This window comes from Meles meles, chromosome 7 (assembly GCF_922984935.1).
Source record: "Meles meles chromosome 7, mMelMel3.1 paternal haplotype, whole genome shotgun sequence".
NCBI lineage: Eukaryota > Metazoa > Chordata > Mammalia > Carnivora > Mustelidae > Meles > Meles meles.
This window is the reverse complement of record NC_060072.1, coordinates 112,723,022-112,745,486: the sequence shown is the minus strand read 5'-3', so window position 1 is coordinate 112,745,486 and position 22,465 is coordinate 112,723,022. Positions and strand designations below refer to the sequence as shown.

Genomic DNA, 22,465 nt, shown 5'->3' with positions numbered 1-22,465 from the left:
AGATGGCCAACAGACACATGAAAAAGTGCTCTACGTCACTCGGCATCAGGGAAATACAAATCAAAACCACAATGAGATATCACCTCACACCAGTCAGAATGGCTAAAATTAACAAGTCAGGAAATGACAGATGCTGGCGAGGATGTGGAGAAAGGGGAACCCTCCTCCACTGTTGGTGGGAATGCAAGCTGGTGCAACCACTCTGGAAAACAGCATGGAGGTTCCTCAAAATGTTGAAAATAGAACTACCCTATGACCCAGCAATTGCACTACTGGGTATTTACCCTAAAGATACAAACATAGTGATCCGAAGGGGCACGTGTACCCGAATGTTTATAGCAGCAATGTCTACAATAGCCAAACTATGGAAAGATCCTAGATGTCCATCAACAGATGAATGGATAAAGAAGATGTGGTATATATACACAATGGAATACTATGCAGCCATCAAAAGAAATGAAATCTTGCCATTTGTGATGACGTGGATGGAACTAGAGCGTATCATGCTTAGTGAAATAAGTCAATCGGAGAAAGACAACTATCATATGATCTCCCTGATATGAGGACATGGAGAAGCAACATGGGGGGTTAGGGGGATAGGAGAAGAATAAATGAAACAAGATGGGATTGGGAGGGAGACAAACCATAAATGACTCTTAATCTCACAAAACAAACTGGGGGTTGCTGGGGGGAGGTGGGATTGGGAGAGGGGGAGGGGGCTATGGACATTGGGGAGGGTATGTGCTATCGTGAGTGCTGTGAAGTGTGTAAACCTGGCGATTCACAGACCTGTACCCCTGGGGATAAAAATACATTATATGTTTATTTAAAAAAAAATTTGGAAGGGGAGGCGAACCATAAGAGACTATGAACTCTGGAAAACAACCTGAGGGTTTTGAAGAGTCAGGGGTGGGAGGTTGGGGGAACAGGTGGTGGGTAATGGGGAGGGCACGTTTTGCATGGAGCACTGGGTGTTGTGCAAAAACAATGAATACTGTTCCACTAAAAAAATAAATAAAATGGGAAAAAAAAATGTCCCTCCCCCAGAATATCAGCAAGAACATCTGGCTAATACCAACTTTACTTATCATACAGAACTGCAAAACTCCAGTGCTAGGAGAAAACAGTATTTAGAATTCATGGGTTTTTCTCATGATTCTTTAGTTTTTCAGTTTTAAATTTTTTCCTTTTTACCTAATTTCTTATTTTATTAACTCTTTTTCTAGGTCTTTTTAATTGATATTTTTACAGTTACATCATATATAGTTATCACTTTTTATTACTTTCATTGTATTCAATTTTATTTGTGTGTGTATGTATTTTTTTTTCTTTCTTTACAATCTTGGGATCTAGTTTCTTCTGACAAACAGACCAAAATTCACCCAGGATCTAGTTTATTATTCTGTTCTGTTCACCTTCTGTTTAATTTTATTGTTTCTTTTATTATTTTTATTCATTTTATTTTTTCAGTGTTCCAAGATTCATTATTTATGCACCACACCCAGTGCTCTATGCAATATGTGCCCTCCTTAAGAGATCCCAGATATAGACCCACAATTCTATGGTCAAATAATCTTCGACAAAGCAGAAAAAAATAACCAGTGGAAAAAAGACAGTCTCTTCAATAAATGGTGCTGGGAAAATCTATAAAGAACTCCTCAAACTCAACACTCAAAAAACAGACAATCACGTCAAAAAATGGGCAGCAGACATGAACAGACACGTCTCCAAAAAAGACATACATATGGCTAACAGACACATGAAAAAACACTTCCTTTTTCTTTTCTCTTCTTTGGTTTCTAATTTCTTCTGATTTCTTTAATATATATCTTTCTGGAGTCACAGTTGCTATTTTTACCTTTTCTGGTCTCTTTCATCTATTCTCCTCTGGACATATGACAATGCAGAAGAACTTAACCAAAAAAGAGAACAATTGATAGTACTCACTACCAGGGATTTAATCAATGTGGATATAAGTAAGATGTCAGAACCAGAATCTGATAATAAAACAGAACTAGAAAAATAATAAAGATACTGTGGGTCTTGAAAAAAGCAAAGAAGATATCAGAAAATCTCTTTCTGGAGAAACAGAAGAATTAAAATCTAATCAGATTGAAATCAAGAAAGGTATTACTGAGATGCAATACAAAATGGAGGATCTAACTGCTAGGATAAATGAGGCAGAAGAGAGAGTCACTGATACAGAAGACAAAATTATGAAGAATAAAAAAGCTGAAAAAAAGAGATAAACAACTATTGGATCACAAGGGAAGAATTCAAGAGATAAGTGACACCACAGAGAAAAACAATATTATAATAATTGGGGTCCCAGAGGAAAAAGAGACAGAAAGGGGGCAGAAGATTTACTTGAGCGAAATACAGAGGAGAACTTCCCTAACTTGAAAGGAAACAGGCATTCAAGTCCGGGAAGCACAGAGAATTCCCCTCAAAAATCAACAAAAATAAGTCAACATCTTGATATATAATAATTAAGCTTGCAAATTTCAGACACAAACAAAAAACCCTGAATGCAGCTTAAGACAATAGATGCTTAATCTACAAGGGTAGAAACACAAGGCTGGCAGGAGACCTATCCACAGATCCAGCAGGGCAGAAAGGACTGGAATGATACATTCAACATGCTAAAGGGGAAAAATATGCAGCAAAGAATACTCTGTTCAGCAAGTCATTCAGAGTGGAAGAAGTGATAAAGAGTCAGGACAAAAAAGCAAAAGAGCCAGGACAAACAGAAACCAAAAGAATCATTAAACCAGCCCTGCAAGAAACATTAAAGGAGAAACATTAAAGGAACATTAAATTTAAGCAAAGAGAGAGCCCAAAAGTAACATACACCAAAAAGGAAAGATAATCTAGAGAAACAGCAACTTTATAGGTAATACAATGGCACTAACTTCAGATCTTTCAATAATTACTCCCAATGTAAATGGACTAAATGCTCCAGTCAAAAAACGAAGGGAATCAGAAAGAATAAAAACACAAGACCCATCAAAATTCTGTCTATCAAAGACAAATTTTAGACCCAAAGACGCCTCCAGATTAAAAGTGAGGAAGTGGAGGGGCACCGGGGTGGCTCAGTCATTAAGCATCTGCCTTTGGATCAGGTCATGATCCCAGGGTCCTGGGATCAAGCCCTACATCAGGCTTCCTGCTCAGTGGGAAGCCTGCTTCTCCCTCTCCCACTCCCCCAGTTTGTGTTCTTCTTACTCTCTCTCTCTGTCTGTGTCAAATAAATAAATAAAAATCCTTTTTTTTTTTAAATACCATCAGGGAAATTCAAATGAAAACCACACTGAGATACCACCTTACACCAATTAGAATGGCCAAAATTAACAAGACTGGAAACAACAAATGTTGGAGAGGATGTAGAGAAAGGGGAACCCTCTTACACTGTTGGTGGGGATGCAAGTTGGTGCAGCCACTTTGGAAAACAGTGCGGTGATTCCTCAAAAAATTAAAAATACATCTGCCCTATGAGCCAGCAATTGCACTACTGGCTATTTACCACAAAGATACAGATGTAGTGAAAAGAAAGGCCATCTGTACCCCAATGTTCAGAGTAGCAATGGACACAATTGCCAAACTGTGGAAAGAACCAAGATGCCCGAGGGAGTCAAGATGGCGGGGAAGTAGGAGGAGGCACCGTTTCAACCTGTACCCTAAAGTGAGCTGATTACCTACCAAAGAACTCCGATCACCCATGAAATCAGCCTGAGATCAGAATTATACACGTCTGGATCTCTACAGGAGCAGAAGACGCCAGTGGCAGGTAAAGCAGACTGGGAGCGTTGGACTGATATCAGAAGATAAACAAAAGGGGGAGGGAGCCACCAGAGGTGACCGATTGCAAAGTAATACCCCAATACGAGAGTGCTTTGCGTCTGGGGACCAGCATTAACTTGGAGTCTGGTTGAAAGCACTCAAAAAACAAAGAGCAAAGGATCGCGGGGGGTAATAGTGGGAACCTCGGCAGTTAGGGTCAGGGACCTAAGTCCCCGGACCCAGGACAGCCTCCCTGGTGCTGAGCCAGAGAGAGTGTGGCGGAGAAATCAGGTCTCCGTCCCTGAGCCGCCAGTGCGCCTAAACGCCAGCGCGCCCGAGAACAAGTGGGGTCTGGCTCCCGTGAGGGCTGGGAGCCTGGCCACACTGCAATCCTGAAAGGCGCATGTCCCACACCCTCCCTTGGGAGAGGTGCTCATAGGCGCTAGCCTGGAGCTCTGGCATCTGGAAAAACCAGACATTCCCAGACTTTCCCATTCACAGGGGGAAAATCTCAGTGTGCAATCTCTGCTCCAAAACTCTCCGGCGGTCTGGAGCTGCCCAGACAGCCACCGCTGCCCTGGTTTTGGGTACAACGAGGAGCTCCTGCATCCCCAGGGACAGTGACTCAGAACCGACTCTGCGAGCAGCTCTTGCAAAACATTCTGAGGCTTCTCTCTGAGAGGGAGGTCAGGGTGCAGTTTGCTCTCCTCTAAACCTCCAAAAACCATCAAAAGCTGTCAAGTCCAGCTGCATCTGTTTAGTCATCTCTTACCGAAATGAGTAGTAGGAGGAATACCCAACAGAAGAAAAATACAGAGGATGGGCCTTCTGCAACAGAGCTAATGGCTATCGACATAGACAATATGTCAGAAAAGGAATTCAGACTAACAATTATCCAGGCAATAGCTAGGTTGGAGAAAGCCATGGATGACCAAACAGAATTGATTAGGGCAGAACTGAAAGCCACCAGGGATGATGTTCACAATGTTAGGGCAGAACTGAAAGCCACCAGGGATGATGTTCAAAATGCTCTCAATGAGTTCCAATCTAATCTAAATTCTCTAAAAGCTAGGGTAACTGAGACAGAAGATAGAATTAGTGATCTGGAGGACAAACAGATAGAGAGAAAGGATCAGGAGGAAGCCTGGAACAAACAGCTCAGAAGCCACGAAAACAGAATCAGGGAAATAAACGATGCCATGAAACGTTCCAACGTCAGAATTATTGGAATCCCTGAAGTGGAGGAAAAAGAAAGAAATCTAGAAGATATAGTGGAAGAAGTTGTCTATGAAAATTTTCCCAATCTCACGAATGGAAGCAAACTTCATGTACTAGAGGCAGAGAGATTTCCTCCCAAGATGTTAGATTCTCGAAAGTCCTCACGACACCTTATAGTTAGAATGAGGAATTATGTTTCAAGAGAGACTCTCTTAAAAGCAGCTAGGACAAAGAAGCTCCTTACATACAGAGGAAAGCCCATTAGAATAATGTCAGACCTGTCCACAGAGACCTGGCAAGCCAGGAAGGGCTGGCAAAATATATTCAGAGTACTAAATGAGAAGAACATGCAACCAAGAATACTCTATCCAGCAAGACTGACATTCAAAATGGATGGAGAGATAAAGAGTTTCCAAGATCGGCAAGGCTTAAAAGACTATGCAACCACCAAGCCCACACTGCAGGGAATATTAAGGGGGGTCCTATAAAAGAGAAAAAATCCTAAGAATATCATTGAACAGAAATATAGAGACAATCTACAGACAGAAAGACTTCAAAGGTAACACGATGTCAATAAAAACGTATCTATCAATAATCACTCTCAATGTGAATGGCCTAAATGCGCCCATGAAACGACACAGGGTTGCAGATTGGATAAAACGACAGGACCCATCCATATGTTGTCTACAAGAGACCCATTTTGAACCTAAGGATACACCCAGACTGAAAGTGAAGGGATGGAGAAGCATCTTTCATGCCAATGGGCCTCAAAAGAAGGCCGGAGTAGCGATTCTCATATCAGATAAATTAGATTTTAAACTAAAGACTGTAGTCAGAGATACAGAAGGACACTACATAATTCTTAAAGGGACTATCTGCCAAGATGATCTAACAATTGTGAATATCTATGCCCCCAATATGGGAGCACCCAATTACATAAGAAAACTATTAATCAAGATAAAGAGTCATATTGATATGAATACAATAATAGTAGGAGATCTTAATACGCCTCTCTCAGAAATAGACAGATCATCGAAGCAGAAAATTAATAAAGAAATAAGAGCATGAATGAAACATTGGACCAGATGGACCTCATCGATGTATACAGAACATTCCACCCTAAAACAACAGAATACTCATTCTTCTCAAGTGCACATGGAACCTTCTCCAGAATAGACCACATGCTGGGTCACAAAGCAGGACTCAACCGATACCAAAAGACTGACATTATTCCCTGCATATTCTCAGATCACAATGCTTTGAAACTGGAACTCAATCACAAGGAAAAGTTCAAAAAGAACTCAAACACCTGATAGCTAAAGACCACCTTGCTTAAGAATGCTTGGATCAACCAGGATATCAAAGAAGAACTTAAACAACTCATGGAAACCAATGAGAATGAAGACACTTTGGTCCAAAACCTATGGGATACAGCAAAGGCGGTTCTAAGGGGGAAATACATAGCCATCCAAGCCTCCCTCAAAAACATTGAAAAATCCAGAATACACCAGCTGTCTCTACACCTTAAAGAACTGGAGAATCAACAACAAATCAAACCAACTCCACATGCAAGAAGGGAAATAATCAAGATTAGAGCAGAGAACAATGAGGTAGAAACGAGAATAACAGTAGAACGTATCAATGAAACTAGAAGCTGGTTTTTTGAAAGAATCAATATGATCGAAAAACCACTGGCCACACTAATCCAAAAGAAAAGAGAGAGTCTAAAATCTTGGGAGGAAATCTTTCTGCCTCTAGTACATGAATGTTGTTCCCATTCGTGAGATTGGGAAAATTTTCATAGACAACTTCTTCCACTATATCTTCTAGACTTCTTTCTTTTTCTTCCCCTTCAGGGATTCCAATAATTCTGACGTTGGAACGTTTCATGGCATCGTTTATTTCCCTGATTCTGTTTTCGTGGCTTCTGAGCTGTTTGTTCCAGGCTTCCTCCTGATCCTTTCTCTCTATCTGTTTGTCCTCCAGATCACTAATTCTATCTTCTGTCTCAGTTACCCTAGCTTTTAGAGAATTTAGATTGGATTGGAACTCATTGAGAGCATTTTGAACATCATCCCTGGTGGCTTTCAGTTCTGCCCTAACATTGTGAACATCATCCCTGGTGGCTTTCAGTTCTGCCCTAATCAATTCTGTTTGGTCATCCATGGCTTTCTCCAACCTAGCTATTGCCTGGATAATTGTTAGTCTGAATTCCTTTTCTGACATATTGTCTATGTCAATAGCCATTAGCTCTGTTGCAGAAGGCCCATCCTCTGTGTTTTTCTTCTGTTGGGTATTCCTCCTCCTAGTCATTTTGGTAAGAGATGACTAAACAGATGCAGCTGGACTTATCGATTGTGGTGCAGTCAATGTGCACCCTGGAATGCTTCTGTGCAATCAGGATTCCCCACCCAAATGAGAGAAAAAAGAAAAGAAAAAGAAATAGAGAAGCAGAAAGAAAAAAGGGGGGAAAGAAAAAAGGAAAAAAAAAGAGAGAAAGAGATAGGAAAAAAAGGGAAGATAAAAGATAAGGCTCAGCCCAAATGGGCCACAAGGTAAATTGTATGGAGTCAGATTGAGACCCCGAATTGCTAAGGAAATGTTGAAAAACAAAAACAAAACTGGCGGCATCACGTTACCCGATTTCAAGCTTTACTACAAAGCTGTGATCACCAAGACAGCGTGGTACTGGCATAAAAACAGACACATAGTCCAGTGTAACAGAGTGGAGAGCCCAGATATGGACCCTCAACTCTATGGTCAAATAATCTTCGACAAAACAGGAAAAAATATTCAATGGAAAAAAGACAGTCTCTTCAATAAATGGTGCTGGGAAAACTGGACAGCGATATGTAGAAGAATGAAACTCGACCATTCTCTTACACCGTACACAAAGATAAACTCGAAATGGATAAAAGACCTCAACGTGAGACAGGAATCTATCAGAATCCTAGAGGAGAACATAGGCAGTAACCTCTTCGATATCAGCCACAGCAACTTCTTTCAAGATATGTCTCCAAAGGCCAAGGAAACAAAAGCAAAAATGAACTTTTGGGACTTCATCAAGATCAAAAGCTTCTGCACAGCAAAGGAAACAGTCAACAAAACAAAGAGGCAACCCACGGAATGGGAGAAGATATTTGCAAATGACAGTACAGACAAAAGGTTGATATCCAGGATCTATAAAGAACTTCTCAAACTCAACACACACAAAACAGATAATCATATCAAAAAATGGGCAGAAGATATGAACAGACACTTCTCCAATGAAGACATACAAATGGCTATCAGACACATGAAAAAATGTTCATCATCACTAGCCATCAGGGAGATTCAAATTAAAACCACATTGAGATACCACCTGACACCAGTTAGAATGGCCAAAATTAGCAAGACAGGAAACAACGTGTGTTGGAGAGGATGTGGAGAAAGGGGAACCCTCTTACACTGTTGGTGGGAATGCAAGTTAGTGCAGCCACTCTGGAGAACAGTGTGGAGATTCCTCAAGAAATTAAGAATAGAGCTTCCCTATGACCCTGCAATTGCACTGCTAGGTATTTGCCCCAAAGATACAGATGTAGTGAAAAGAAGGGCCATCTGTACCCCAATGTTTATTGCAGCAATGGCTACGGTCGCCAAACTGTGGAAAGAACCAAGATGCCCTTCAACGGATGAATGGATAAGGAAGATGTGGTCCATATACACAATGGAGTATTATGCCTCCATCAGAAAGGACGAATACCCAACTTTTGTAGCAACATGGACGGGACTGGAAGAAATTATGCTGAGCGAAATAAGTCAAGCAGAGAGAGTCAAGTATCATATGGTCTCACTTATTTGTGGAGCATAACAAATAACATGGAGGACATGGGGAGATGGAGAGGAGAGGGAGCTGAGGGAAACTGGAAGAGGAGATGAACCATGAGAGACTATGGACTCTGAAAAACAACCAGAGGGTTATGAAGGGGCGGCGGGGGTGGGGGGGGAGGTTGAGGAACCAGGTGGTGGGTAATAGGGAGGGCACGTACTGCATGGAGCACTGGGTGTGATGCCAAAACAATGAACACTGTTATGCTGTAAATAAACAAATAAAAATAAATTTTAAAAAAAATACCAAAAAAAAAAGAGAGAAAGCCCAAATTAATAAAATTATGAATGAGAAGGGAGAGATCACAACTAACACCAAGGAAATAGAAACAATCATCAGAAATTATTACCAACATTTATATGGCAATAACCTAAGCAACCTATATGAAATGGATGCATTCCTGGAAAACTACAAACTCCCAAAGTTGAACCAGGAAGAAATTGACAACCTGAATAGACCGATATCTAGTAACGAGATTGAAGCAGTGATCAAAAACCTCCCAAAAAACAAGAGCCCAGGACCTGACGGATTCCCTGGGGAATTCTACCGAACATTCAAAGAAGAATAACACCAATTCTCCTGAAGCTGTTCCAAAAAATTGAAGCAGAAGGAAAACTTCCAGACTCTTTTTATGAAGCCAGCATTACCCTGATCCCCAAACCAGGCAAAGACCCTACCCAAAAGGAGAATTTCAGACCAATATCACTGATGAATATGGATGCAAAGATTCTCAACAAGATCCTAGCAAACAGGATCCAGCAGCACATTCAAAAGATTATCCACCATGACCAGGTGGGATTCATCCCTGGGCTGCAAGGTTGGTTCAACATTCGCAAATCAATCAATGTGATAGAACAAATCAATAAGAGAAGAGAGAAGAACCACATGGTCCTCTCAATTGATGCAGAAAAAGCATTTGACAAAATCCAGCATCCGTTCCTGATGAAAACGCTTCAAATTATAGAGATAGAGGGAACATTCCTGAACTTCATTAAAACCTATCTATGAAAGACCCACAGCAAATATCAGCCTCCATGGGAAAAAGCTTGCAGCCTTCCCGTTGAGATCAGGAACACGACAAGGATGCCCACTCTCACCACTCTTGTTCAACATAGTATTAGAAGTTCTAGCAATGGCAATCAGACAACAAAGAGAAATAAAAGGTATCCAAATTGGCAAGGAAGAAGTCAAACTCTCTCTCTTCGCAGATGACATGATTCTTTATATGGAAAACCCCAAAGACTCCACCCCCAAACTACTAGAACTCATACAGCAATTCAGTAACGTGGCAGGATACAAAGTCAATGTACAGAAATCAGTGGCTTTCTTATACACTAACAATGAAAATACAGAAAGGGAAATTAGAGAATCGATTCCATTTACTATAGCACCAAGAACCATAAGATACCTGGGCATAAACCTAACCAAAGAAGTAAAGGACCTGTACTTGAGGAACTACAGAACACTCATGAAAGAAAGTGAAGAAGACACAAAAAGATGGAAGACTGTTCCATGCTCTTGGATTGGAAGAATAAACATTGTTAAAATGTCTATACTGCCTAGAGCAATCTATACTTTTAATGCCATTCCGATCAAAATTCCACCGATATTTTTCAAAGAGCTGGAGCAAATAATCCTAAAATTTGTATGGAGTCAGAAGAGACCCCGAATTGCTAAGGAAATGTTGAAAAACAAAAACAAAACTGGCGGCATCACGTTACCCGATTTCAAGCTTTACTACAAAGCTGTGATCACCAAGACAGCGTGGTACTGGCATAAAAACAGACACATAGACCAGTGGGACAGAGTGGAGAGCCCAGATATGGACCCTCAACTCTATGGTCAAATAATCTTCGACAAAACAGGAAAAAATATTCAATGGAAAAAAGACAGTCTCTTCAATAAATGGTGCTGGGAAAACTGGACAGCAATATGTAGAAGAATGAAACTCGACCATTCTCTTACACCGTACACAAAGATAAACTCAAAATGGATAAAAGACCTCAACGTGAGACAGGAATCTATCAGAATCCTAGAGGAGAACATGGGCAGTAACCTCTTCGATATCAGCCACAGCAACTTCTTTCAAGATATGTCTGCAAAGGCCAAGGAAACAAAAGCAAAAATGAACTTTTGGGACTTCATCAAGATCAAAAGCTTCTGCACAGCAAAGGAAACAGTCAACAAAACAAAGAGGCAACCCACGGAATGGGAGAAGATATTTGCAAATGACAGTACAGACAAAAGGTTGATATCCAGGATCTATAAAGAACTTCTCAAACTCAACACACACAAAACAGATAATCATATCAAAAAATGGGCAGAAGATATGAACAGACACTTCTCCAACGAAGACATACAAATGGCTATCAGACACATGAAAAAATGTTCATCATCACTAGCCATCAGGGAGATTCAAATTAAAACAACATTGAGATACCACCTAACACCAGTTAGAATGGGCAAAATTAGCAAGACAGGAAACAACGTGTGTTGGAGAGGATGTGGAGAAAGGGGAACCCTCTTACACTGTTGGTGGGAATGCAAGTTAGTGCAGCCACTTTGGAGAACAGTGTGGAGATTCCTCAAGAAATTAAGAATAGAGCTTCCCTATGACCCTGCAATTGCACTGCTGGGTATTTACCCCAAAGATACAGATGTAGTGAAAAGAAGGGCCATCTGTACCCCAATGTTTATTGCAGCAATGGCTACGGTCGCCAAAGTGTGGAAAGAACCAAGATGCCCTTCAACGGATGAATGGATAAGGAAGATGTGGTCCATATACACAATGGAGTATTATGCCTCCATCAGAAAGGACGAATACCCAACTTTTGTAGCAACATGGACGGGACTGGAAGAGATTATGCTGAGCGAAATAAGTCAAGCAGAGAGAGTCAAGTATCATATGGTCTCACTTATTTGTGGAGCATAACAAATAACATGGAGGACATGGGGAGATGGAGAGGAGAGGGAGTTGAGGGAAACTGGAAGGGGAGATGAACCATGAGAGACTATGGACTCTGAAAAACAGCCAGAGGGTTATGAAGGGGTGGCGGGGGGGGGGGAGATGGGGTGAGAGCTTGAGGAACCAGGTGGTGGGTAATAGGGAGGACACGTACTGCATGGAGCACTGGGTGTGATGCCAAAACAATGAACACTGTTATGCTGTAAATAAGCAAATAAAAATAAATAAATAAATAAAGAAGAAAGAAAAGAAAAAAAAAGTAAAACACTAAAGAATACCAAAAAAAAAAGAAGATATGGTTCATATAAACCGTGGAATATTATTCAGCCATCAAAGAGGATGAACACCCACCACTTGTATTGACATGGATGCAACTGGAGGGGATTATGCTAAGTGAAATAAGTCAAGCAAAGAAGGTCAATTATATAATATATAAATAACATAAAATATAATATATATTATATATTATATGAATATATAAAAATAAATTATATTATAAAATATAGATATATAAATATATGGTTTCAGTCAGATGTTGAACATATGGAATAGCACTGAGGACCATAGGGAAAGGGAAGGAAAACTGAAGGGGAAGAGATCAGAGAGAGAGATAAACCATTAGAGACTCTGGACTCTGGGAAACAATCTGAGGGTTTCAGAGGGGAGGGGGGTAGGGTATGGGGCAGCTGGGTGATGGATATTAAGGAGGGTACATGTTGTGACGAGCAATGGGTGTTATATGCAACTAGTGAATCACTAAACACTACATCAAAAACTAATGAAGTACTATGTAGTGGCTAACTTAACATTATTTTTTAAAAGATGAAAAATAATAAAATCTTCATCCTGTGGCACCTTGGTGACTCAGTCAGTTAAGTGTCTGCCTTCAGCTCATTATCCCAGTGTCCTGGGATCAAGCCCTGTGTCAGGCTCCCTGCTCAGTGGAGAGTCTGCTTCTCCCTCTGCCAGCTACACCCCATGCTTGGGCTCTCTCTCTCAAATAAATTTTAAAAATCTGTAAAAAAAAAAAAAAAAAAAAAAAAAAAAAAAAAAAAAAAACCTTAACCCAGCTTCTTTTCTCTAGCTGCCCTTCTGTAGCCATTGATTTTTAAAAATACATTTATAGATATTTATTAAATGCAAGCCACTATATTGGCCAAAGAAAAAGAGAAGAATGATCCTTAATCCCAAATAGTTCTGGCCTGATATAAAATAAAATTATACATGCAAACAATTACAAACAGGGTGGTGGTCCTTGTTATAAAGGACATATGCTAAAAGTGCAGGGCAAGCATATGAGAAAACCCTACAAATCCAGCATCAATCAGTCAATGCTTTACAGAGTAGGAAAGCCATGAGCAGAGATATTAAAGCATAAGTGGGTGTTTGCCCCAATAATAAATTAGGAGAGGAAAAAACAGACCAGGAACTGCAAGTGCAAGCCATTGGAGGATATGATGCTGGGGAGCTAGTTATACTTTAGTATTATTGGCATCTAAATTGTGAAAAATGCATGGTACAGTGAGATGTAATGAGAGATGAGGCTGAACAGTCACTGGGGAGTTATCCAAATACAAGTGGAAGCTAAATCCATAAGTTTCATACAGTAAAAGAACCCTGTGTAAACTCATTAGGTTTCCATCACTCAAACACTTCTCTTACCAGCGGTAGTTATGATTTCCATAAGTACACTGAATGTCTTCCCAGGATACCTGGAAATACATAAATAGATGAAGTTAAGCATCCAGCTAGCATATGTTAAGCACCCAGAGAGTACGGGGTGCTACAATGTATCCTTCCTCACTCATCCAGACAAACCCACCCCTAAGTACCTCTCAAGGCCTGGATCATTCAGTGATAGGACGCCATGTTTACAAAGCCACTTTTAGTACCCTGTTCCCTCTATTTAAACTTGATTGTGCTTGGTTATAACTTACATATATCTAACTCTTCTCACTTTTCTTAAGTCTCCCACAAAGCATAAAGACACCAAAAACCTAGACACTGAGCTAAGTGAACTCTCAGAGGGCTATACACCGAATGGGTACTTCATGCAGAAAAGGACTTTAAGCAGAATCATACCTATAAATAGAACAAACCGATGGTTGCCAGAGGGGAGGCAGGGATGGGCAAGATAGGTAAAGGGGAGCAGAAGATACAGGCTTCCAGTTATGGAATGAGTAAGTCACAGGAATAAAAGGCACAGTATAGGGCACCTGTGTTGCTCAGTCAGTTAAGCATTTGACTCTTAATTTCAGCTCACGTCATATTCTCAGGGTCATGAGGTCAAGCCCCACATAAGGGCTCTGTGCAGAGCCTGCTTGGGATTCTCTCCCTATGCCTCACCCACTTGCTCTCTCTCTCTCTCTTCCTCTCTCTTTTCTTAAAACGAAAAAGGTACAGCATAAGAAATATCGTCAGTGATACTGTGATAACATTGTACAGTGGCAGATGGTAGCTACACTTGCAGTGAGCACAGCATAGTGTATGAACTTGTTGAATCACCGTATTGTACATCTAGAACTAAGGTAACATTGTGTCAACTGTACTTTAATTTTAAAAAGCTTTTTATAAAGAAAAGGACTGTTTAAAGACCCTACACAAAGAGAGAACTGGCCCACAATGTGTGTTGACCTTAAGGACCCATCTAGTCCTGTCAAAATTTATTACAGGTGGCTAATCCAGGACAAGAGGAAATGTTGGACAATGTTCTCACCCAAGAAACATTGGAATCATTGAAGCAGAACCATTTTCCATCCACAGAATTCTGGATATAGGCACAGTAATGACCAAAGTCAGCTGCCCCCACGTGGGCAATCACAGCAAAGAGTTCATACTGTCTTCCAAGCTGAAAGGACATAAGGTACAAAATTATTCACCCATCATGCCTCCTTTTCTAACTGTAGTCTAGAATAAAGAAACATTATTTCATCACATTCCAGGCACTAGTACTCAAGGGGGCTAGAAAATAGACTTTGAACTCAAAAATCTCATGATTAATTAAGGCACAATTATAATGCCATGCACCAAAAAAGGAGAAGAAATAATCATCTGAGAAAAGCTCCCCAGAGAAGACATGCTTGAATTGATCTTGAAGGATGAACAAGACTAGCAGACAAGTTCTAAGTAGGGGATATACTCAAATAGGCCCCAAAATTCCAAAGACTTGGCAGCACAGCACAACAGAACATGTTGAGGAAATGGGAGGCATGGAGGGTGCTGGGAAGTCACAAGGTGTGGTTACAAAGGTCAAGTCAAGAATTAGAACTTTAGGGGCGTCTAGGTGGCTCAGTTGGTTAAGTGTCTGTCTTTGGTTTGGGTCATGATCCAGGGGTCCTGGGATCAAGCCCTGTGTCAGGCTCCCTGCTCAGTGGGAAGTCGGCTTCTCTCTCTGCCCCTCCCCCTGCTCATGCTTTCTCTCTCTTGCTCATTTAAATAAATAAAATCTTTTTTAAAAAAAAGAATTAGAAATTTATTTATTTTTTTATACTTTCAGTTTTTATTTAAATTCCAGTTAGTCACACAGAAAGGATATGGTGAAGGAACAGTAAATAAAGCCTAAGCCAAGCAGGAGAAGAGAAATAATATAGAGCAGAAATCAGTGAAATAGGAACTAGAAGAGCAGAACAGATCAATGAAACTAGAAGCTGATTCTATGAAAGAATTAAGAAAATTGAAAAATGTCAGGCCATACTTAATCTAAAGAAAAGATAAAAGACCCAAATTAATAAAATCATGAATGAAAGGTGAGAAATAATGACCAATACCAAGGAAATAGAGAAAATTATTAGACTTATTATCAGCAGTTATATGCCAACAAACTAGGCAATCTAGAAGGAATGGATGAATTCCTGGAAGCTTATAAACTACCAAGACTGAAACAGGAAGAAATAGAAAATCCAAACAGACCAATAACCAGCAAGGAAATTGAAATAGTAACTCAAAAACCTCACCAAAAGTGAGAGCCCAGAGCCAAATGGATTCCCAGGGGAATTCTACCAAACATTTAAAGAAGAAATCATACCTTTTCTAGTGAAGCTGTTCCAATAGAAATGGGAAGAAAACTTCCAAACTTCCTCTATGAGGCCTGTATTATCCTGATCCCAAAACCAGACAAAGGCCCCATCAAAAAAGAGAATTATAGACCAATATCCCTGATGAACATGGATGAACAAATACTCAAGATCAAGCCAATAGGATCCAACAGCACATGAAGAGAATTATTCATCATGATCTGGTGGGATTTATTCCTGGGATGCAAGGGTGGTTCAACATTCACAAATCAATTAATGTGATAGATCATATTAACAAAAGAAGAGACAAGAACCATATTATCCTCTCGACTGATGCAGAAAATGTATTTCACAAAATACAGCATCCTTTCCCAATTAAACCTCTTAAAAATACAGGGATAGAGGGAACATACCTCAACATCATAAAGCCATCTATGAAAAGCCCACTGCACACATATTCTCAATGGGGAAAAACCTGAGACCTTTTTCCTTAAGGTCAGAAACACAACAGGGAGGGCCACTGTCACCACTTTTGTTCAACACTGTACTAGAAGTCCTAGCCTCAGCAATCAGACAATAAAAATAAATAAAAGGCACTCAAATTGGCAAAGAAGTCAAACTCTCTCTCTTCACAGATGACATGATACCTTTTATGGAAAATCCAAAAGACTCCACCCCCAAATTACTAGAACTAATACAGCAATTCAGCAATGTGGTAGTATACAAACCTAGTGTACAGAAATCAGTTGCATTTATATACACTAACAAAGTGACTGAACAAAAGAGGAATTAGGGAATTGATTCCATTTACAATAGCACCCAAAACCATAAGATACCTGGGGAATAAATCTAACCAAAGAGGTAAAGGATCTATATTCTAGAAACTACAGAATACTTATGAAAGAAATTGAAGAAGACACAAAGAGTTGGAAAAACAGTCCATGCTCATGGATTGGAAAAATAAACATTGTGAAAAGGTCTGTGCTACCTAGAGCAATCTACACTTTCAGGGCATTTCCTATTAAAATACTATTGAGGGCACCTGGATGGCTCAGTGGGTTAAGCCTCTGCTTTCGGCTCGGGTCATGGTCTCAGGGTCCTGTGATCAAGCCTCACATTGGGCTCTCTGCTCAGCAGGGAGCCTGCTCCCCCCTCTCTCTGCCTGCCTCTCTGCCTGCTTGTGATCTTTCTCTCTGTCAAATGAATAAATATAATCTTTAAAAAAAAAATACCATTGACATTTTTCACAGAGCAGGAACAAATAATCCTCAAATTTGTATGGAACCAGAAAAGACCCGAACACTCAGAGGAATGTTGAAAAAAGAAAGCCAAAGCTGGTGGCATCACAGTGATCGGCTTCAAGCTATCTTACAAAGCTGGTACACAAGACGGCATGATATGGGCACAAAAACAGACACATAGATCAATGGTACAGAATAGAGATCACAGAAATGGACCCTCATCTCTATAGCCAACTAATCTTCAACAAAGCAGGAAAGCATATCCAATGGAAAAAAAAAAAACCAGTCTCTTCCATAAATGGTGCTGGAAACATTGGACAGTGACATGCAGAAGAATGAAATTGGACCATTCTCTTACACCATACACAAAGATGAACTCAAGGTTGAAGGAAGACCTAATTCAAGACAGGAATCCATTAAAATCCTAGAGGAGAACACAGGCAGCAACCTCTTTGACCTTGGTTATAGCCAACTTCTTCTGCAACTTCTTGCAGACACATCCCCAGAGGCAAGGAAAACAAACGCAAAAATGAACTTTGGGGACTTCATCAAGATAAAAAGCTTCTGCAAAGTAAAGGAAACAGTCAACAAAACTAAGAGGCAATCCAGGAATGGGACAAGACATTTGAAAATGACATAAATATTTGCAAATGACATAAAGGGCTGGTATCCAAGATCTATAAAGAACTTCTCAAACTCACCCAAAAAACAAGTAATCCAGTCAAAAATAGAAGACATGAACATACGCTTCTCCAAAGAAGGCATACAAATGGCTAACAGAAACATGAAAAAGCATTCAACATCACTAGCCATTAGGGAAAAACAAATCTAAACTACACTGAGATATCACTTTACACCAGATAGAATGGCAAAAATCAACAAGACAGGAAACAAGTGTGGGCAAGGATGTGGAGAAAGGGGGACCCTTTTACACAGTTGAAGAGAATGCATGCTTAGTACAGTCACTCTGGAAAACAGTATAGAGATTCCTCAAGATGTTAAAAATAGAGCTACCCTATGATCCAGCAATTGAACTACTAGGTATTTACCCCAAAGATACAGACATAGTGAAAAGAAGGGGCACATGCACCCCAATGTTCATAGCAGCAATGTCCACAATAGCCAAACTGTGAAAGGAGCTGAGATGCCCTTCAACAGATGAATGGATAAAGATGATGCGTTTCATATATACAATGGAATATTACTCAGTCATCAGAAAGGATGAATACCCCCTATTTGCATCGACATGCATGGACCTGGAGGGGATTATGTTAAGTGAAATAAGTCAAGCAGAGAAAGAAAATTATCTTATGGTTTCACTCATAAGTGGAACATAAGGAATAGCATGGAGGACCACAGGGGAAGAAAGAGGAAACCGAATGGGAAGAAATCAGAGAGGGAGACAAACCATGAGAGACTCTGGATGCCAGGAACAAAACTGAGATTACAGAAGTGAAGGGCTTGGGGATTGGGTAATCCAGTGATGCGTATTAAGGAGGGCACATATTGCATGGGTCTTATATGTAAACAATGAATCTTGGAGCACTACATTAAAACTAATTACATACAGTACGGTGGATAACATAACATAATAAAAATAATAATGATGGAAGGGGAGTCAAGATGGCGGGGAAGTAAGAGGAGGCACCATTTCAACCTGTACCCTAAAGTGAGCTGATTACCTACCAAAGAACTCCGACCACCCATGAAATCAGCCTGAGATCAGAATTACACACGTCTGGATCTCTACTGGAGCAGAAGACGCCAGTGGCAGGTAAAGCAGACTGGAAGCATCGGACTGATATCAGAAGATAAACAAAAGGGGGAGGGAGCCACCAGAGGTGACCGATTGGAAAGTAACACCCCAACACGAGAGTGCTCTGCGTCTGGGGACCAGCATTAACTTGGAGTCTGGTTGAAAGCACTCAAAAAACAAAGAGCAAAGGATCGTGGGGGGGAATAGTGGGAACCCGGGCGGTTAAGGTCAGGGACCTAAGTCCCCGGACCCAGGACAGCCTCCCCTGGCACGGAGCCAGAGAGAGTGCGGCGGAGAAATCAGGTCTCCGTCCCTGAGCCGCCAGTGCACCTGAACCCCAGCGCGCCCGAGAATGAGTGGGGTCTGGCTCCTGTGAGGGGCTGGGAGCCTGGCCAGATGGCAATCCTGAAACGCGCGCGACCCACACCCTCCCTTGGGATAGGTGCTCATAGGCGTTAGCCTGGAGCTCTGGCAGCCGGAAAAACCAGACATCCCCAGCCCCGGACAGCGGGAAAATCTCAGTGTGCGATCTCTGCTCGGAACCTCTCTGGCGGTCGGTCTGGAGCTGCCTAGACAGCCACCACTGCCCTGGTTTTGGGTACAATGAGGAGCTCCTACATCCCCAGGGACAGTGACTCAGAACCGACTCTGCCAGCAGCTTTTGCAAAACAGTCTGAGGCTTCTCTCTGAGAGGGAGGTTGGGGTGCTGTTTGCTCTCCTCTAAACCTCCAAAAACCATCAAAAGCTGTCAAGGCGAGAGAAAGCAGATGAAAGAACATAAAAACCCCCAGAGAACAAAAGGATGAAAAAAACAGTTTCCTGAAAAAAAAAGAGCTCACCCCCTTGAGGGGAGCGGGAGGACCTAACTCAGGGAACATCATTGTCTGAAAACCCACGTGGCAGGCCCCGCCCCCAGAAAACCAACCAGGAAGGAAGAAAAAAAAAAAAAGACTACAAGAGAACAACCACCACTACTTCATAAATACAACTTTTATTTTTAACTCTTTACCGATATCCTGGTTATTTTTTTTATACATACAGATAATTTTTTAACCTATTTACCATCACACTGAGATGTCCAGTGCATCAAATTCTTTAATAACCTTCTAACCTGAACTTTTTGATACATACACCCGTGTTTTTCTTTTGTTTTTCTATTTTTTTAATTCTTTTTTAATTTTAACTTAGTTTAGTCTAGTTTATTCTTTTTTAATTCTTATTTTCTACTATACATATAGAGTTAAACTTCAAGGTAATCCCCTTTCCCCAATCAATGCTACCCCTATAGGCAAACCAGTTTCTAATCCCCCTGTAACTTAGGAAAGTTGAGTCCCTTAACAAAAACATCAAGAAACCTTCAGGAAGAATCAAAATAACCTTCCTCACCCACACTGAGAATCTATAACCACTCTCCCAATTTTTCCTTCTGTCAGTGTTTCTGTGAATTTGTGTTTGTCCTGATAATATATAAATCTTATACTTGGGGTTCTTTCTGATGAGGTTCTTCCCTTTTTTTTGCTTATATATACATATTTTTTTCTCTTGTCATATATTTTTATCACTCTTTTTGTCTGTCTGTTTTTGTTTGTATACTCCACAAATCTTACCTTGTGGCCCATTTGGGCTGAGCCTTCTCTTTTATCTTCCCTTGTTTTCCTATCTCTCTCTCTTTTTTTTTTCCTTTTTTCTTTCCCCTTTTTTTTCTTTCTTCTTCTCTATTTCTTTTTATTTTCTCTTTTTTCTCTCATTTGGGTGGGGAATCCTGATTGCACAGAAGCGTTCCAGGGTGCACATTGACTGCACCACAATCGATAAGTCCAGCTGCATCTGTTTAGTCACCTCTTACCAAAATGACTAGGAGGAGGAATACCCAACAGAAGAAAAACACAGAGGATGGGCCTTCTGCAACAGAGCTAATGGCTATCGACATAGACAATATGTCAGAAAAGGAATTCAGACTAACAATTATCCAGGCAATAGCTCGGTTGGAGAAAGCCATGGATGACCAAACAGAATTGATTAGGGCAGAACTGAAAGCCACCAGGGATGATGTTCACAATGTTAGGGCAGAACTGAAAGCCACCAGGGATGATGTTCAAAATGCTCTCAATGAGTTCCAATCCAATCTAAATTCTCTAACAGCTAGGGTAACTGAGACAGAAGATAGAATTAGTGATCTGGAGGACAAACAGATAGAGAGAAAGGATCAGGAGGAAGCCTGGAACAAACAGCTCAGAAGCCACGAAAACAGAATCAGGGAAATAAAGGATGCCATGAAACGTTCCAACGTCAGAATTATTGGAATCACAGAAGGGGAAGAAAAAGAAAGAAGTCTAGAAGATATAGTGGAAGAAGTTGTCTATGAAAATTTTCCCAATCTCACGAATGGAAACAACGTTCATGTACTAGAGGCAGAAAGATTTCCTCCCAAGATTTTAGATTCTCGAAAGTCCTCAAGGCACCTTATAGTTAGAATGGGGAATTATGTTTCAAGAGAGACCCTCTTAAAAGCAGCTAGGACAAAGAAGCTTCTTACATACAGAGGAAAGCCCATTAGAATAACGTCAGACCTTTCCACAGAGACCTGGAAAGCCAGGAAGGGCTGGCAAAATATATTCAGAGTACTAAATGAGAAGAACATGCAACCAAGAATACTCTATCCAGCAAGACTGACATTTAAAATGGATGGAGAGATCAAGAGTTTCCAAGACCGGCAAGGCTTAAAAGACTATGCAACCACCAAGCCGACACTGCAGGAAATATTAAGGGGGGTCCTATAAAAGAGAAAAAATCCTAAGAATATCATTGAACAGAAATATAGAAACAATCTACAGACAGAAAGACTTCAAAGGCAACACGATGTCAATAAAAACCTATCTCTCAATAATCACTCTCACTGTGAATGGCCTAAATGCGCCCATGAAACGACACAGGGTTGCAGATTAGATAGAACGACAGGACCCATCCATATGTTGTCTACAAGAGACCCATTTTGAACCTAAGGATACACCCAGACTGAAAGTGAAGGGATGGAGAAGCATCTTTCATGCCAATGGGCCTCAAAAGAAGGCCGGGGTAGCGATTCTCATATTAGATAAATTAGATTTTAAACTAAAGACTGTAGTCAGAGATACAGAAGGACACTACATAATTCTTAAAGGGACTATCCACCAAGACGATCTAACAATTGTGAATATCTATGCTCCCAATATGGGAGCACCCAATTACATAAGAAAACTATTAATCAAGATAGTCATATTGATATGAATACAATAATACTAGGAGATCTTAATACGCCTCTCTCAGAAATAGACAGATCATCGAAGCAGAAAATTAATAAAGAAATAAGAGCATTGAATGAAACATTGGACCAGATGGACCTCATAGACATATACAGAACATTCCACCCTACAACAACAGAATACTCATTCTTCTCAAGTGCACATGGAACCTTCTCCAGAATAGACCACATACTGGGTCACAAAGCAGGACTCAACCGATACCAAAAGACTGACATCATTCCCTGCATATTCTCCGATCACAGTGCTTTGAAACTGGAGCTCAATCAGAAAGAAAAGTTCAGAAGGAACTCAAACACCTGGAAGCTAAAGACCACCTTGCTAA

The 22,465-nt window shown here is 40.6% G+C and overlaps 1 protein-coding gene across 2 annotated transcripts in view; it reads right to left on the bottom strand.

Moving 5' to 3' along the window:
* USP18 (ubiquitin specific peptidase 18) overlaps positions 1 to 22,465 on the bottom strand; it is an 81,112-nt gene that overhangs the window by 7,841 nt on the left and 50,806 nt on the right. For both annotated transcript variants that reach the window (XM_046010820.1, XM_046010821.1), the window contains 2 exons: positions 14,548 to 14,679; positions 13,494 to 13,543 (listed from right to left, as the gene is read on the bottom strand). In XM_046010820.1, coding sequence (XP_045866776.1) covers positions 13,494 to 13,543; positions 14,548 to 14,679 — 182 coding nt within the window. The remainder of the gene's footprint in view (positions 1 to 13,493; positions 13,544 to 14,547; positions 14,680 to 22,465) is intronic.